General features: G+C 35.0%; 1 protein-coding gene across 4 annotated transcripts; it reads right to left on the bottom strand.

The window, feature by feature from the left end:
• Positions 1–417: 417 nt before the first annotated feature.
• LOC145668808 (uncharacterized) lies at positions 418–19,264 on the bottom strand. 4 transcript variants are annotated; one of them, XM_081736975.1, is made up of 3 exons: positions 19,111–19,264; positions 10,893–10,949; positions 418–3,101 (listed from the first exon to the last, which is right to left on the bottom strand). In XM_081736975.1, the coding sequence occupies exon 3, from the start codon at positions 3,085–3,087 to the stop codon at positions 1,456–1,458; it is 1,632 nt and encodes a 543-aa protein (XP_081593101.1). In that variant the 5' UTR covers positions 3,088–3,101; positions 10,893–10,949; positions 19,111–19,264; the 3' UTR covers positions 418–1,455. The 4 variants fall into 4 exon arrangements, with proteins under 4 accessions (XP_081593101.1, XP_081593102.1, XP_081593103.1 ...); XM_081736976.1 differs by lacking the exon at positions 19,111–19,264 and adding an exon at positions 18,962–19,085; XM_081736977.1 differs by lacking the exon at positions 19,111–19,264 and adding an exon at positions 18,779–18,850.
• Between the last annotated feature and the right edge of the window lie 14 nt (positions 19,265–19,278).

Genomic DNA, 19,278 nt, shown 5'->3' with positions numbered 1-19,278 from the left:
GGAATAACAGGCATAATAAACTTATTTATCAAGATGATAACGCTCGACCACATGTCGCAAAACCGGTCAAAACCTATTTGGAAAATGTCGGATGGAAAGTGTTACTCACCCGCGATATTCACCAGACACTGCTCCGTCTGACTACTACTTGATCGATTGCATGAATAACGATTTGATTGGACAGCGGTTCACTTCTTCAGAAAATATCGAAAAATGGATCTTTGATTAGATTGCGTCAAAAGATGAGGAATTCTTTCGACACGGAATCCGTAAATTGCCTGAAAGATGGGAGAAAGTAGTGGCTAGCGATGGACAATATTTTTGTTAACGTATTCATTTACTTTGTTTTTGAAATAAAGCTTCAATTTTTATTAAAAACCGCACGAATTAATTCCTAGACCAAATATATATTTGATAATCACCACTTTAATTGAGGAAGATTTTAATCTAACTAATCAAGACGTTTGCTTATCAGTCGCTTCATTCGTTTACTTGGTATGACTTTTAATTATCATCTTAATTTCAAGATGAAGTAAAGGTTAGACAATCAGGAATTTATTCAGAGACGATTTTACGTGCGATTATAATCGTACTAAGCGTTTGACTAACACGTGATTTTATTTACGTACTAAGCAATATTTTGATTATTATGGACGGGTTATTTCGAAAGAAGTCAGTCACGACTTTTCTACAGGTTGTCCAGGGAAAAAGGAAATACCGAGCATAGAACAACATTCTCTTACTTTTCTCATAATGTATTTACTTCTGAATACGGAAATTATAATCACGAGTTACCCAAACCCCTTAGTACGACGCTAATCACATGTCAAATTGTCTATGAATATGTCTTTCAGTGTTTCCACTGTACTCAAACAGTTTTTTTTTCTTTCTTTCTTAATGAAGATTGATTCTGAAATTTCTCCCTCCATGTTATTTGCTTTTATGAATGTAGATTCCTGTCGAGCAAGTTTATGGTTTGCTGTCCTCAAATGTTTATAGAGAGGACACTTGTGCCTAAATAAGTTCACTGATCCTGATTTTAATGTTGTTATACCGATTTAAGATTCATTACTATATACCTACAATCTACACAATTACAAGAAAAAAGTTAGGAACACTAACAACATAACGGCTAATTCCATTAAAAACCTTTCATTTGGATTTCAACAATTTTTAGAAAGAAATTTTAAAACTTTAACTGACCCACATTTCTCTACAAAACTTAAAAAATTAGCATATCTTTTGTGATCAATGCTGACGATATTCAATCGAAATATTGCAAAATTACGCTCACATACAGAGGATATAGCGAAGAAAGACATCTTTATTGATTTTGCATTTTCAGTGCGTATCACGACGACACACAAGAAAAATTGTATCCAAAATAAAGTTTATTCTCAGAAGCAGTTACGTTCCAGTAACCCTTAGTGCAACTGTCATAAAATACACGTTTTGTTACCAATGATAGCAGTTAACTGAAGCCAGATGAACACAAAGATCCGTATTCTGTTCTTTGATATGCCGAATCAAGTATTTCATCCTCAACTTACTGATATTCCAATAACTGATCATACCAATATGTTTTACATGAGGACATTTGTCCATGATGTAATTGAGAGAGAGTTCTGTGAGGGCTGAGCCACGAACATACAACTCTCGCAAATGAGGAAATCTACTTGGACTAAATAGTTCACAGAAAAATTCATCATCTAGATACCCGTACAGAAATGTCCTCACAAAAAATGGAATAAAGTCAAAAGAGTTAATATGTACAAATTCAAGCTGCGGCGTATTCTTAAGCAAAAACAACAGCATTTCCTTTTCAATATATATCACAATTAAGTGCAGTTGCTTCAATTCACTAAAGCAAGCATCGGTTTCACAGCTAGGTTCATATTCACCAAGTTTTCTCAAATGCAATTCAAGAACTTTTAACTTTTGACAACATTCCTTAATGATTTTTAAATCTGAATGTTTTACGTACATCAGTTCTAGCTTCAAAGTTTCTAACTGGTTCCCATAGCTTATAATGCATTCTCTTAAAACTGGATTAAACTCCTGAAGCTTAGACTTGAAATTAAGGTGTGTTAGGTTCAAGAAACGAGGCAGCAACGTTATATCTGCAAATGTATCCGTGACAGCAAGTTCTACATTTTGAATATTAGGACACACACACAAAACTGTATGCATTTTCTCTAATGTTGGTTTCTCTTCACTATATTTCGTAAGTTTTAAACATGGATTACCATTTCCAAACTCACTAATTTCCCGATAAATACTTATGGCAGAACTCAGATACTCTGTGTCTAAGATGGTTAACTGAGGCAAACATAAGAGGAGGGAAGTGATGCCTTTTGCAGTGACAGGGAGTGAAGACACGGTCTTCTTATAGCTGTAGTGATTTACACGTTTCATATCAAGGATCTTCAAAGAAGAACACCATTTATCACGAGAACCAAACACACAAGTTTTATCTTCAGAACACATCTGAAGATTTAGTACACAAGAGGACACCATTTTGGTCCTTTCTGATTTTACAATGTTTTCTTCATCTTCCGACACGCCACACATATGCCTGACACCACATAACGATAACAATCCTTCATCACTTATGTTAGAATCAGTAATACACAAATGGACTAAATTTGGTGTACTTCTTGCTATGCACTTCAACAGAAAGTCAGAACAAAATCTTGGTAGTTTCAACACCACCATGTGGTGGAAACACACATTACATATGCAATTGTGAAGAATACCTTCTGCAGACTTACATATGATGAACAGAGAAAATCTGAACTTGACAGTTTTGGTCCATTCATTCATTAAGACACTCATAAGGAGCGAATAACTTTCCCAACCTTCCTTAATTGTATGGAAGAATGGTTCAGTCATATTCATCAGGTCATTCAATACAATGGGGTTTAAAGACGAGGAAATATAGTTCCTTGCAAAAATAACTTTAGAGACAATACTGTATTTTCCAAACTTAGCACCATTTTTCCATGTACAAACTTGACGGTATAAGTGTCCTAGGAAAGCCAATTCACACAATTCTTGCAATGATTTTGGTTCCCTTCTTCTAACCATGTTGTTAATCAATCCTTCAAAGAAAGGAAGAAAGAAAAAAATTAGATTTGTGAATGTACATTTATACATCCAAATAAACACACTCAAATATCTACGTATTATTTTTGTATTAATTTCATGGAGTTGAAACATAGCATACATGTTTTGGCCTGCTAGACAATCGTGTTTTTGAAATCTTGGTGATTACCACTGACTGAGAGTTACTGTGTGCAGTGATGAGCAGTATTCTACAGGCGAACTATTATGACCTGTAGAACAGTGCTCTGTGGTCCGTGGGCGCCATTTTTAGAACACCCAATATTATATAATCGATGTGAAAAAAACAATATATTAACAACATAATGTGTGAACACACAGATTATAATTTATTGAACCTTATCTATGTTTAAACTATACCAAATGATGAACTGTTGTTTCCACATTGAAAGGAGCATCATGAAGGCTATAGATATGAAGGATGCAAAAATCAGAATCTTTACTTAAACGTGAGAACTTTCTAAACTTAATATATGCCTAGTAGATGAAATTCACAGCGCTCATTAAAAATTAAATGTCGTAATTTCTACAAAGACACTATATCAACATTTCAAACTATTACTAATCGTCTCTTTTCGTTTGGCTGTTCTTAACCAGCACGCTCTACTGCATAAAATAACCATGTACAATAGTTTTTACACCTTTGGTTTGCGTTCCATCAAACAGTCGTAAAATTCTGATGTAACAAAAGCAGACTACAGCAAAGTTTGTGCGAATTGTAGAAACCCGTCAGCCGTATAACGTTCCTCTGTCGACAATAAACGCCAATGACCGAGTTGCAGTTCTTAACTACGTGTCTCATGGTTATATTTTAAGTAGTATAGGCGTCTATACGGACCACTTTTTTGGACTAAAATTTTTATACAAAAAATTCGCTATTTAAATCTTAATGTCTAAAACCCATGCCTAAATAAGCAAACACATAGAACTTTATGACATTTGATCATAAAGAACTTACATCTAATATTACATAAAACTACAACATATCAAAAATTACACATACATACTGGATAATAACCATATGGTAAGGTTTCTATTATTCCATCTAATTCTTCCAATAAGAATCTCTTATGTACTTAATTTTAAATTATTTCGCCACAGATTTATTTACCTAATCTTTTGTGGTTTTGTTTATTGTTATTTGATTATAATTAAGTTTAATTTTTTAGAAGTTATTGTCGACCATCTTCTTAATATTTTCTTCACTAAGCTTAGGTGAATGTTCATAATTGGAAGTAAATCCTCCAATTTTTGTAACTCTTGCTTTTATCAGTTTTGTAATAATAACTTCTACGACCAATGGAGTAAAACTCAACAATTAGCTTTTTCTAACTCATCTGTCACTCAACAAGATTACTTGTAATAGTGGAATACTTGTAAGGAATTACACTGTGGAAGCAGCAATTTGTTAATACTTATTTTTAATTAATAATACAGAGTAATATGTATCTTGTAAAGTTCTTTTGGTGGAAGAACTTTAAAAGATACGAAACCAAAGTAATTTTTATATTTGTATTGTTTTGGAGAAGTATTTTTTATTGTTATTGAGTGATCTGTAGGATGCTCATCATATAAGAAAACAATTGGATACAAAACGAAATGGAACGGATAGTTGACTAACTCCGCGATACCATATGAAAATTTTATTAGGGGATTTCAATGCGAAGGTAGGACGAGAGGATACTTTCAAACCGATTATAGGGAACGAAAGTCTGCATAAGGAAAGTAATGACAACGGTGTTAGACTCGTGAACTTTGCAACATCCAAAAACCTAATCGTGAAGAGTACAAAATTCCCACATCGTGACGTTCATAAATACACTTGGACATCACCAGACGGAAAAACACATAATCAAATTGATCACGTTTTAGTAGATAGAAGGCAATCTAGCATAATTGAAGTCCGGTCGTTTAGAGGGGCTGATTGTGATACTGATCACTACCTGGTAGCAGCGATAATACGAGAGAGATTATCATTGAATAAATTTAATATTCAATGTCCGGAAACGGAGAGATTTAATTTAAAGAAATTAGAAGAGAGCCAGGTAAGAGAGAAATACCAGATTGAAGTTTCGAATAGATTCTCGGTTTTAGAAGATTCGGAGTGCACTAGTGTTGAGGATACTTGGATTGAAATTAGAGATAGCATTAATCAGCAAAAGAAAAATTGGGACGCGCGGAAATACGTAGGAACAAACCATGGTTCGACCAGGAATGCATTAAGCTAGCAGAGAAGACAAAACAGGCAAAATTACGCTGGCTACAAACTCCGAATGAAATAACTACACAAAATTTCGTAGATACCAGGCGGGAAACTTCCAAAACCTTTAGAACAAAGAAACGCGATTTTTTGAAAGCTAAAATTAAGGAACTTGAAGATAACAGTAAAAATAAAAACATTCGGGACATGTATAAGGGGATCAACGAATTTAAGAAAGGCTATCAACCTCGTGCTTATATATTAAAGAAATCTGACGGAACAGTTCTCACTGATACGGATAGCATCTTAAATAGATGGAACCCAACCGAATAGAAGTAGAAACTGCTATAAAGAAATTAAACAAACACAAATCTCCGGGTGTAGATGAAATTCCGGCTGAGTTAATTTTAGCTGGAGGCGAAAAATTGTGGAACAAGATACACAAAATCATTCTCCTTATCTGCAACAAGGAAGAACTGCCACAAGAGTGGAAAGAATTAATCATTGTTCCAATTCACAAGAATGGCGACAAAACTGACTGTAATAATTATCGAGGCATTTCTCTTCTGTCAACATCCTATAAAATCCTTTCAAATATTCTATTAGCAAGATTAACTCCATACGCAGATGAAATTATTGGAGATTATCAGTGCGGATTTAGACGAAATCGATCAACTATCGACCAAATATTTACCATTCGCCAAATACTTGAAAAAAAGTGGGAATACAATACCTCGGTACAGCAACTTTTATTGATTTTAGAAAGGCGTACGACTCGGTTAGGAGGGAAATATTATACAACGTTCTTACAGAACTTGGAATACCGAGAAAGGTAATTAGATTAATTAAGATATGTTTAAATGAATCCCAAAGTAAAGTCCGGGTAGGAAAATTTTAACTTTGTGCTGGAATACGCTATAAGGAAAATCAAAGATAGCAACCATGACCTAGAGTTGAATTGTATTCACCAGGTCATATGCTGATGATGTAAATTTAAAAGGGTATGATAGGAGAACAATAGAAAGAAATGCAAAGTTCTTATTAAATGCTTGCAAGGACATGGGTTTAGAAGTAAATGCAGAGAAAACTTAATACATGGAAGTGCGTCGGGACCGTAATATGGCAAATTATGGATGCATTAAAATATTAAATAATACTTTTGATAAAGTGGATACTTTCAAATATTTAGGATCAATATTAACAGACGAAAATCATATTCACGAAAAAATTAAATGTCGACTAAAAGCAGGGAATTCGTGTTACTATTCGGTTCAAAATCTCTTGTCGTCGCGAATTCTGTCGAGGAATTTGAAGCTTAAAATATATAAAACGATAATCATCCTGTTGTTTTGTATGGTTGCGAAACGTGGTCGCTTACTCTGAGGGAAGAACATAGACTGAAAGTATTTGAGAACAAGATCCTGAGACGAATATTCGGACCCAAGAGGAACGGGATGGAGAAAACTTCATAAAGAGAAACTACATAATTTATACGGTTTACCCAACATTGTTAGGGTCGTGAAGTCTAGGAGGCTTAGGTGGGCGGGTCATGTAGCTAGAATGGAAAAAAATAGAAACTCTTTCAAAGTCTTGACTGGAAGACCAATCGGAAAACGACCATTAGTAAGTCCTAGGCGCAGATGGGAGGACAATATTAAGATGGATCTCGCAGAGATAGGAATACAAAGTAGAAACTGGATCCAATTGGCTAAGGATAGAAGTCAGTAGAGAGCTTTTGTGAACGCGGCATTGAACCTCCGGGTTCCATAGGTCATAGAGTTAGTTAGTTAGTTGGATACAAACTACACACACCCATACATTTTATTCATTTGTTAACAACTTTTAATTTTGAAGCACCAGTTCTACCACAACAATATATCTTTAAACTTTATATTCTTTACAATTTTGGTTTCTTCTATCTTTTGTTTGGAGTCGTTATCGTTTAACCCACATTTCGTTAAGATTATAATCAGCTTTCTTTATTTGTTTAGTTCTTCTAGTTTTTTCGTACAAATTTTTCAGTTTCATGATTAACATCATTAATAGATTTTCGAGACATTTTTTACAAACAAACCAAAAACAATCATGCTATCTTTGTCTTAGAATCATAACCATTAATTTTAGAGCCACATATAGTTGCTTAATCTTCATCCAATGCGCGTAAAAATAAAACCACCACTATTTGTTCTTTCGGAAGGAAGACGACGTTATATGGAGTGACCTCTAGTTTATTTTTTGATGATTACGGTAATGTAGCTAAACGCGACTGCAGCACTATTCTGGTTTTCGAAGTTTGCATGCTACAGTTTGTGGTCGCAATACGATGTAAGTTGAAGTCACGCTAGAAGTTCCGCCAACTATGTGTGAATGTATTTTCTTTCACCCATTTTAAATATGCAAAACAAATATTATTTCCCAAGTGTTATAGCTTACATATTATGTTCTTTTAAATACGGGATTTGAACATGTTATTTTAAATAGCGAGATTTATCTGAGATAGCTGAAGCAAAGCAATGTAACTTTGTTACCCGTACAGAAAGAACTAACGATAGCCCTGGACTCGGTAAGATCCAGAATTTCTGAACCTTGTTCAGACCCATATTTATACCATGTCTATGTGATTACGTTCTTTTAGGTATGGGATTTGGACATATTTTAAACAGCGAGATGTATATATAAAAATCGTGGCCCGTATGGACGGCTTTATTATTATTTCAGTCGGTACTATTGAATAATTTCTAGTAAAGCTAAATCTGAGAACTTTGCGCTTAGTATATCTACCTCCCCATGTCCATGGCAACTGGACTTTATTCGTAAAAACATGAAACCGTATAGTTAGTAGTTTAATATTTTTCGAGCAATTATTATTATTATTCAAAATGCTTTTTAAGTATCTGAAGGTACAACACAATAATGTAACCACACAGAAAACTCTTAGCACAGATTTCAACTGACCCTTTACTTCTCAGTTCCTGCCAAACCAGTGTCGTTTTCTGTGTAATTACATAATTCGTTAGTTATTACAATCTAAGTTTTTTTAAAAAATTTTTTTATAAGTATCAGGAGCTTTATTAATTAGTTATGTCGGATTTCTACGTGGTTGCACGGCATTTTACCCTTATTTGAAGTTTTTAATTTTTTAAAATCTTTTTAAAGGATTAACCTGTTAGTGACTTTTTCTTGTAGCCTCCTGATTGTGATTGCTACAGCTAATGTGAGTTTAAAGCCTCGATTATAGCCAATACATAGCAGCACGTATCCGCTATCTTTCCAACATATCCAACATATTTCGTAGGCAGGAACAATATTCACAATCATTAAATGAACTTCAAGATATGAATATTTAAACTTGGACGAAAGACTAGTTGAATCAATATTTAATGAATAATCCGTGCACTTTGATATTTTGTTCCTTTCACTGTTGAGAGTGTTTTGTTGTTGGAAGCATGTTTCTGAAGAGTAAAATTAAATGCTCTGTACACAGTATACAACAAAATAATCAAAAATTGTAAGGATTATTTTGACTTATCGAGAAATAAAATATGGAGTGCCACAAGGCTCGGTTCTAGGTCCACTCCTGTTCTTGCTATATATAAACTATCTACCTAGCAATATAGATACCAAAATTATACTCTATTCTGACGATACTTCTATTATTATCAAAGGAAAAGATACAAAAGCTCTTGTTAACAATGTACATGGCATAAAAAAAAAAAAAACTTCGTTTTTGGTTTGATAGTAATCAGTTGGTTTTAAACAACATGAAAACACAAAATATATACTTTCCATCAGCACATGCTAAAAAATCAATAAATTAACAATAAATCTAAAAGACATCCATAAAGCTTGTCAACGAAACAAATTTTTTAGGCATTATAATACACGATCACTTCAAATGTTAGTTCAATAATAATTCGCATCGAAGCAACTATACATAAACTAAATCCGGGGCTATATGCTCTAAGAGTGTTAAAAGACATATTAACTCTAAAAGGCTTAATACAAATCTACTATGGGTCCATATACTCTATCATAAAGTATGGCATTCTATTTTAGGATTAGTTGAGGGTAGTTGCAGGATCAAGCCGAAGGCTCGTGAGATCCCATCTGCTTTATTCTTTCCACTTGGTACATGTACAAGCTGATAATTATTTAACAAGTAAGCAATATGTGCAATGGGTAACAGGTAATGAACTCGACATACTTATCTGTTAAAACAGTAAACTACAGCCATATTATCTGAATGTACAGTGACACAGTTAGGATAATAAATCATAGCTGCAAAGGAAGCAGCTAAAAACTCAGTTACAAATATTGGTAATTCCATAAAATTTGTCCATGAAATACAAAGTTTCCAGAAATCCAGCTGAAAAGCACATATCTATATTTATTAAACAAAAACAGGCTGTCCGTGCCATTGGAAACTTACATTACACAAGCTGCAAATCGTGCAGTAGAAAGTTAATGATATTAGTTGCATTCATTTACATATATGAGGCATCTGTTTTCAGTTCAACGCAAAATTATGATGAGGTGAAAGATCATCATTATAACACTAGAGATTAAAACAAAGTCTTACTTTACTAGATTATCACTGGTACAACAGGGCCCCAGACATGACAAAATATTCAATGCTTTGCCAATCTCATAAAAATGGAGAACAACTTACATAAATTTACACAAAGCTTAAAAACGTATCTAACAGAGAAATAATTTTATAGTGTAAAAGAATACGTAGAAATATGTGTGTAACAATGTAAAGTATTTTACCTGTATGTATAATCACTTCTGTAAATCATATTATTTTTTATATAATCTCACATAAATACTATGTACATGTGAACTGAACTCTTTAAATACCAAGTATTGGTTAGATAGAGTAAATAAATGAAACGAAAATGAAATTATTATCTAATTACTGATTCAATTTCTTTTTGGACAAAGTCTGAATATTCATCTCTTGAAGTTGATTTAATTATTTTGAATATTATGACTCTACAAAATACGAGATATTGGAATATAAAATTGGAAAGATAGGTGATACGTGCCGCCACTTGTTGGCGCCAGTCAAACCTTTACCGTCACCTTATTACGGAATGTTAATAAGAATGAGAGCATATCAAACATAGGAACCCCTAGACAGAATTATATGGACCTATATATATTAGAAATTCAAATCGGAAACAAATGTTTGTAAAACGAAAATGTTTGTACTAGGTATATCAGAGATGTGGTAAATGAGCGGATAGTGAAAAGGTACTGACTTCTACAAATGACTAGATAAACCTCAAATTGTTAGATTGCTATTTACAGTTGGTAGATACGCATCCCATAGTTCATTATATGTCCTATTCATTGGACAACGGTTCCAAAACCTAGATTAGGTGGCCCATGCACCCAACTACAAACTGGGTCCCACGGTGTACTCGAACGGTGAAGACATGGTATTGCCGACGGTGGAAACCATTTTTAATTTTTCATGTAATCTTATTTCATGTTGCCTACCGCATTTCTCTTTGTAGGGTCGGAATCCGACATAACTTAACGAAAACTACGAAAATCTACTTACTTGAGGTTACAATTTTATCTCATTTAGTCATCATTCTACAACTCTGAAGTTACTGTCCTGAAAGAAAAATAAATAATTGTCAAAACCACCTGTCATTACACTCAAATACAGTAGACTCCCGAGTATCCGGCTTAATGGGAGGAAAGACAGGCTAGATATGAAAAACGCCGGACAGGCCGGAGTTCTATGAACTCATTAAGCACGCCCCATGAACAATTTACGAATACAGTACTTACGTACTGTACAGTTATAATCAGGAACAGCGGCAAGCGTACTGCATTGCGGTCCGTTACACGCTAACGAAACAATGAACAAGGAGTAGAGCGCAGCTCTTTTCTTGTCACTACTTGTATTTTGCACACGACACGTACGAGGATTGTAGCTTCCAATGCCTTGGCAATGTTGCCAATGCAACGCCTTGCCTTCCTCATTTAATTACGATGAAAGAAAATTAGGCCAGACAGTCGCGAGCCGGATACTCGGGAGTCTACTGTATTGAAAAGTGAAAATTGTACTTCATTATTGAATATTGTATTATTAACGTCGTGAAACACGAATTACTTCAAGACAGTGGTGGGGGTTGAACCAGGCTTCAGCACCTTCTTTACTTAGAAGACTGATTCGAGAATAGGTTCTCCTTACATGCAGTAAATTCCGTTTGTGACCCCTCAGTGTTACGACTTTTATTTAATACTTTATCACAAAAAAAAAGTATCATCAATCATACCAAATTACTCATTTAGTAATATTCTTTTTAATTTTTCTTCCAATATTTCAAATAGGACACTCTCACTTGAAACTCTTTGAAGGCCGATGCCACATGGCCTGTTTCTCTGTACTTCCTCTATCAAGTAAATGCTGTCACACGGGGAACAACTAGTTGTTCGCCAGCTCTTAAATTCATACTATCATATTCAATAAGTGCTCGTAACTCGTTTGACCACATGCCTCATGCTCCGTGAATGACACAGAAACATTCGTATTCTACTCGAAGAAGCATTCGTGGGCAAATCGTCGGCTAGTGAGTGAGTGAGTGTGTGTGTGAGAGAGAATCAGTGAGAGTGACTGAATGAATGAATGAAGCTTTATGTGAACTCATATACTATTTATAAATACTGTTCTCAAATTTGTGTACCACTTTTAATGTCAGAATCTTAAAATAAAAATAAACATTAAAAAAAAAAGTTATGAGATGAATCATCATTAGTAAATCATTCCAAATGTAAAACCAATGATGGAAAATGAATAATTATTAAACATATAACTATAACGATAAATTGACGTTTATCTTTTATATTTCGTTATATATATATGCCCACAGTCCAAATTACAATGTAAGTCAACACGACTAAACACCTAAATTTTATTTACCTGTACTTGTAAAAACTACTGATTGCATGCATTGAGAATTAGACACATCAAATTATAACGAAATACTTTAGTTTGTATAATATTTACCTGTACCGTGGGCAAAAAGTGCTCAAAAATATGTAATATACTTAGTGGAATGTTCATTTTAAATTAACAGAAAAGAAGAATGTTTTTTAATATATGTAAGAGATTATTATGGGATAGTTATGGCTATGTACATGTTATGTGTTGACCTAGTCAAGTAAATTTATATATTTTACGGTCTTAAAACCAATATTTAAGACATATCCAGCAATAAAGGTGAGACTAATAATCTTTGAATATCTGAGTTGATTTGTGCTTAAAGAAAAGTAATTATCGCTTCGTAACTGATATTTTACAAGACGAACCAGGTTGACGACGCTTTTCTATGGAGTCGTTATAAAAATTTGGTTTACCAAACCCGGGATTTTTGAAAATTCAGTTCCCGAAGAAGGAAAGTAGGGCTGAATTTACTTGGATATTACCATTTATGAATACGAACTTAACCGTATTACGAAGCGGTAAGGTCATCAAACGAAAAATGGATAGTGAAATAGTGCAACAGGAATCTAATACCGGTAATCCAGGTGAAATTAGTGCAACACCAAGTTTGTCATCTGAGGATCGACTTTTGTTAGCTGTGCAGCGACAAATTATGCAAATGACGACTGAGATAAAACAAACCATGGAACAGAAGCTCAATGAATCTAACACAAACATGGAACAGAAGTTCTATGAAGCTAACCAGACCATGGAAAAGAAGATAGAACTGAAATTTCATGAAGCTAGCAAGCAGTATGAAGAATTAAGTAAACGAATAGAACGGATAGAACTGAAATCAGACGATACGAAACAAACAATCGTCCAGGTGATGAACGACATATCCTCGCAGTTTGAAGAGAAGTTAAAAAGGTTAGCCGATGAGTGTCGAGAAAAGCACGATCATCAAAATCATGAAATCTGTGCTGTAAAAAAGGATTTAACGTTAATAGAATCTTCCGTTAAACATCAAAAGATCCAGTTGGCTACTATGCAGGAAGAAATTAAAACGTTACAGGCTAGAGACACCATTTATCGCAATAATCTGGGCAGTGATCGCTTCGAGTTTCCCCAATCACCGGATATAAATACGCCTTCGCCGGAATCTGAGGAGGATATTATATTAGAGGAAAATTGTCCGAAGATCACTGATGAACGAAATATAAATGGTATCATGACACAGCACGCTACGGACCGGAACAATCACACCACAAGAACAAGGAGTGAGAAAAGAAAGGTAAAGCTAAGTGTCAAGATGAGCGAAATCAAAGCCATGAGTAAATTTAGTGGTAAGTGCAATGAAAATGCTAGTTCTTTCTTAGAGAAGTTCCAAGACGAATGCAGTATAATGTCTATCGACCGATCGCAATACATGAAATTAATACCCCATGTATTACTCCCACCTTGTTCCTTATGGTTTAAGGCAATACGTGATCACATTAGTACATATGAGGAATTTAAAGCGGCATTGATCGCGAATTACGAAAATGACTTTTTGCTGGCAAACAGAGATGCCACTCTTAGAAATCAACATTTCAATCCTCGATTGCACAAATCTATTGTAGAGTTTGTTGTAAATGTCTATAATGAATTAAAGGTCGTTAATCCCTTGCAATCGGAATCAAGAATAATTGCATCGATTCGCAATTTGCTTCCATTTAAATTACAGCAGATCTTATTTTCCACACAGTGTATGAGTTTCAGTCATTTATTAATGCTTGTACAATGCTACGAAACTCAATACCATGCTATGAATCTAACACAATCAGGAATGGGTAAAAATAAGAATAATTCAGATCATTTGGTCCCTGTTCGGAATTTGAATATCCGAAGTGTGAATAATAATGAACCGAACCTAAGACGAGTATACTCTAGCAATCAAAATGAACAAAATAGACAAGGTTATGTAGGGAATCCGCCTAACCTAATTAATCGTAATAATTCCTATGTTAGACCATATAGTCAAAATAGGTTTAAAAATAGACGAAATGTATGGAGAAATTCCACCAACGCAGCGAACTACGTGGATAGAAGTAATGGAAGGATAAGAGATGGCACTTCACATCAAGATCCAGGTATTGAAGTAATTTCTGTACAAAACAATAATACAGGACATAATCATGATTGTGCTGTACAGTGTACCCTATTGGAACCCTACTCGAGTATGAATTTAAACTAATCAAATAAATAAGAATGAAAAATAACAATAATAATGAAAAATGTGTTTATTTAATAACAAAAAGGTGTCTTTTGTTTCTGTAAAATAAATTTATTTACTTCCATTTGATTATTCAAACGTAGGTTATGTTTAATTTTTATTCTTTCTTATTAATGTGAAGAATCATAATTCAATTTATAATTAGTTAGAGGCAAAAAATTACTTTATATCAGATTGATTTGTGTTTAATTGTCAAAGATTATGTTAAGAATAAGATCCATTCTATAAAATCAATTATTCAATAACTACCTCGAATGAAATTCTTCTTTATTTATGACATCTTAGTGCTATTATGTATACATTATAATTGCAACATCTAACTTATTTGTTATACAATGCGCCCGAAAAGAATAAATATTAGTTGTCACATCATCGTTTGTAATAATGATCGAAACTAGTAATCTTGATAATTTGTGTTTCACCCTCGTTAATTATATTTCTAAGCGACGATGTTTTTAATGATAAAGAATAAATAATAATGTAATAAAAGAGAAATATTAATGAAATCAAAGATTTATTGTAAATGTATTTATATGAATGATAATAACTAATATTATATATATATATGAGAAAAAAAAATATAATGAAGATATATACGAGGTGTGATCAAAATATAAAGAACATATGTAATGTACGAACATTAATCTAATCAGACCAGTGGTTCTTGAATATAAAAGCCAAGCCTACTCATGACTTTTATATTCAGTCCCTTTGGCGGGCGACATTTTCTATAACGAAATACTTTAGTTTGTATAATATTTACCTGTACCGTGGGCAAAAAGTGCTCAAAAATATGTAATATACTTAGTGGAATGTTCATTTTAAATTAACAGAAAAGAAGAATGTTTTTTAATATATGTAAGAGATTATTATGGGATAGTTATGGCTATGTACATGTTATGTGTTGACCTAGTCAAGTAAATTTATATATTTTACGGTCTTAAAACCAATATTTAAGACATATCCAGCAATAAAGGTGAGACTAATAATCTTTGAATATCTGAGTTGATTTGTGCTTAAAGAAAAGTAATTATCGCTTCGTAACTGATATTTTACAAGACGAACCAGGTTGACGACGCTTTTCTATGGAGTCGTTATAAAATGCAGAACACCATTAACCTTTTATTTTCAAAATCTTCATGAAAATTATTATGTTGTCATAGCAACCAAGCAAAATAGCTATCTTCTTTTTAACAACTCACATTATCAGATTATCAATATAAAATCAACATATATTCTACATTTCTTCTTCTTCTTATCAACAAATTGTGCACTTTTAAGAACTGTTGTCCAAAATAACTACAAGAAAATGGAAGTAATTTATCGCATAGATATACAATATCGTTGTATATATGGCTCCTGACGAGGACTTCTTAAATTGATTACAATTTAAGAAAGAATCCTGGACCGTTACATGTTATATATTTGGTTACCTTACTTTTCGAATAGCCCTCATATTATATATATATACAGATGGTGATCAGAAAAATGGAAACACCTGAACGAAATTGCAACTTACCAGATTAATATGGTGTCGGGCCACCTTTCGCTTTCAGAACAGCCTTGATGCGACGTGGGATGGAGGCAGAGAGGTCGTGAATGGTAGCAAGTGGAATTTTACACCATTCCTCGTGCAGGGCATTATGAGCATCGGCCAGTTCTGTGAGAGAGGATGGTGGTGGAAATCGTCGCCGGAGTTGTGTTTCCAAGACGGACCACAGATGTTCAATTATGTTGAGATCTGGGGATTGGGCGGGCCAGGGGAGGTGTTGAACTTCATCCCGATGTTCCTCAAACCACGTTGTAACAACGCTAGCTGCGTGAATGGGTGCATTATCATCCTGGAAGATGGCGTCATTGTCCGGGGACAACATCCTGACCATAGGATGCAAGTGGTCTCCTAAAATTGCGACATAATCGTTGGCAGTGATTCGTCCGCTAAGAAGGACCCAATGAAAACCATGATATGGCGGCCCACAGCATCACCGAGCCGCCGCCATGTTTCACAGTTGGGCGGAGACACTGCAGATCATAAGCTTCTTTGGGCGTTCTCCACATAAACACGGCCCGTGGTTGGGAATAAGCTGAAGGATGACTCATTCGACCATATCACACGTTTCCAGTCCTCAACTGTCAAAGTTGCATGGTCGCGGCACCATTTGCGGCGTGCGAAAGCGTTATGGTCTCTGATGAGCGGTTTGACCCGTGCAACACGACCCCGTAAGTTCATGTCATGTAATTCGCGGCGGACTGTGATTGTTGAAACAGGGTGGGGGGTGGGGTGCTGATTGAGTTCCTCCGTCACTTGCTCCGCAGTGGCACGACGGTTCTGCATGACAATGCGCTTTAACAACCAGCGGGACCTGTCACTCATGATTTTCTTCCGCCCACTGTTCCGCTTCCCCGATGTGGTTTTCCCGTGTGTTGTGTAGGCCGTCATCACCTTCGACACTGTCCCACGCGACACACCTAACACAGTAGCCACTGCCGTCACACTCACTTCACATAACCGCGCACCAACAATTTGCCCTCTTTGAACAGGTAAAAAGTGATTTTGTAGGCAGTTGTGAAGAAAATAATTTAGAAGACACTACGAGATAAGTCTTAAGTGCCGGAGACTAGATCCAGAAAATATGAAACCTTACATAAGACTTGACATGTTTGATCTATTCTGCGGTACAAAAACAGAGATAATTAGTGGAAGATTATATCCATAACGATTAAGGGGCTTTGTGTCACGAAGTAGCTCTATTTACTTTAAATCTGTCTGATTAACGTTTAACGATTATGCACTGAAGCTACGGGAAGAAACGAAAGAAGCCAGAATAAGCCCACGTACCGGTGTTTCTGGAAGAAAGAAGTAAACATGTAATATCTTGTGTAGATCCAGATTGTAAATCAGCACCTAATGCATCATTAGGGTTAAGTGCCGAAGAAGAGGTCCAGAAATGTGAAAAATACGTAAAATTTACAGGAAAGAAAGGGTGAGGTGATTATTTTTCATGAAATTCATGTTACTAAAAGAAATGTAATATGGTATTTTCAAGTATTAGAAGCTGCGTGTGCTTGTCAAACCATATGGTGTAATGAGGAAATTAATTCGCAGCATTCAAAGATGATACTTGCATGTGATGGATGTGGCATTTCCATTGAGAATTTTGTAACAACCTCCGCTGATGAAGAAAAACAGCTTTTATGTTATGTGGTGGGGTACGAATCACTGAAATTAAGCAAAAAGGATGGTAAATTTTAGAAGAAACTAATAAAGAAATGGAGGAACAGTCACATTTTCAAATGTGAACATAGTGTTGGTGTGAAATGTCACTGGCAAAAGTAGGCAGTGAAAAGTACTTTTTTTCGAGGGCACAAAGTTGTCGATAGAGAAGGTATCCGACCTCGTACTTTTTAAGCGGGATTCTCGTTTACGCGGATATCCACCATCGCTGACGCGCCTGCTCGCTACGGATACACCCACCCGCTAAAGCTCGGATTTCCAACTTCACTTCTGCCCTGACTTAGTTAGGTAGCATTTGTGCTTTTTTGTATATACCTAGCCGAGGTTGGTATGTTGTTTTCACTGGCATTTACGACATATTTCCGGACGCAGAATTTAAACCCAAAACGGAAAGTCCAGTTAAAATGAATGTGCATTGAAGTATTCTTAAGAAACACTTTGTAAGATACTGACAATAAATTCCCTAATAAATGAAAAGGATTGAGTATAGCCCGCTCCCCCCAGTGATTTTTAACGAATCATAGTGATTCTAACGATTCATACTAGTTCATAATGAATCGGAATCGCGTGTTATAAAGATTTAAGATGTAAATCTTGTGGTAAGGAAGTTTTAGTATAAGTAGTAGTAGTAGTAGTAGTAGCAGTAGTAGTAGTGGTAGTTAGTAGCAATAGTAGTAGTAGTAGTAGTAGGAACGGGTTAGAAGCCCCGCAGGGGTTGGTTGGGTTCCGTTCTCGATATAAGTACTGGTAGTGACTCTTCCTGTTCCGGTGACAAAGAACTGGGGGGAGCGGGCTATACACAAGCCAATGAAAATTTCATGTGTCTCAGCCCGAAAAAACTGGACCTACTCTGCGGCACAGGGAACCATTATTATTCTGAAGCACAACTACCGGTATATACTCTGGGCTATTCTCAATCTGAATAGCTAATGATATACGTCGATGGTAACATCACTAACACTACGTAGTACAAAAATTACTATGCTAATCTAATTTACATACAAACAAAGGTTATTCTTAAAATAAAGTGATAATTGCGTTAGTTTAAATATGACGTAGCATGTATCGTGATCCCCGTAATGTATTAGGGTCTATATTACTCCAGAAACCACTAATTCCTAGAACGTCTCATCAAGCACTAAACCAAGTAAATTATACGCTAACTAGGAATATTTTAGAAATTACCATCTCCTTAAATAGTCAATTTTCATTTCTCTCGACCTACAGGAACTTGCCTATACAGTGACTGTAAGAGCATTTTATCACAATCAATGTTGCTAACCACTTTAATGCTAGGCATCTTTTACAACGACTAAATAAATATAAGTACATACATGTTCCTATATCTCCACAGCTAACTCTATAGCCGCTAATATTCTACAACTAGTTTCCTCTTTGCGATTAAGGAATTATTCTTCGAATATACATTTTGAAGATATTTAGTTATTGCGTCTGCGTTTCTCTTCCCTTCTTTGGTGGCAACTCCCTTACGTCACCAGTGA

The sequence above is a fragment of the Thermobia domestica genome, chromosome 13 (assembly GCF_964235325.1).
Source record: "Thermobia domestica chromosome 13, izTheDome1.hap1.1, whole genome shotgun sequence".
Classification (NCBI taxonomy): domain Eukaryota; kingdom Metazoa; phylum Arthropoda; class Insecta; order Zygentoma; family Lepismatidae; genus Thermobia; species Thermobia domestica.
This window is presented reverse-complemented; position numbering and strand designations above follow the sequence as displayed.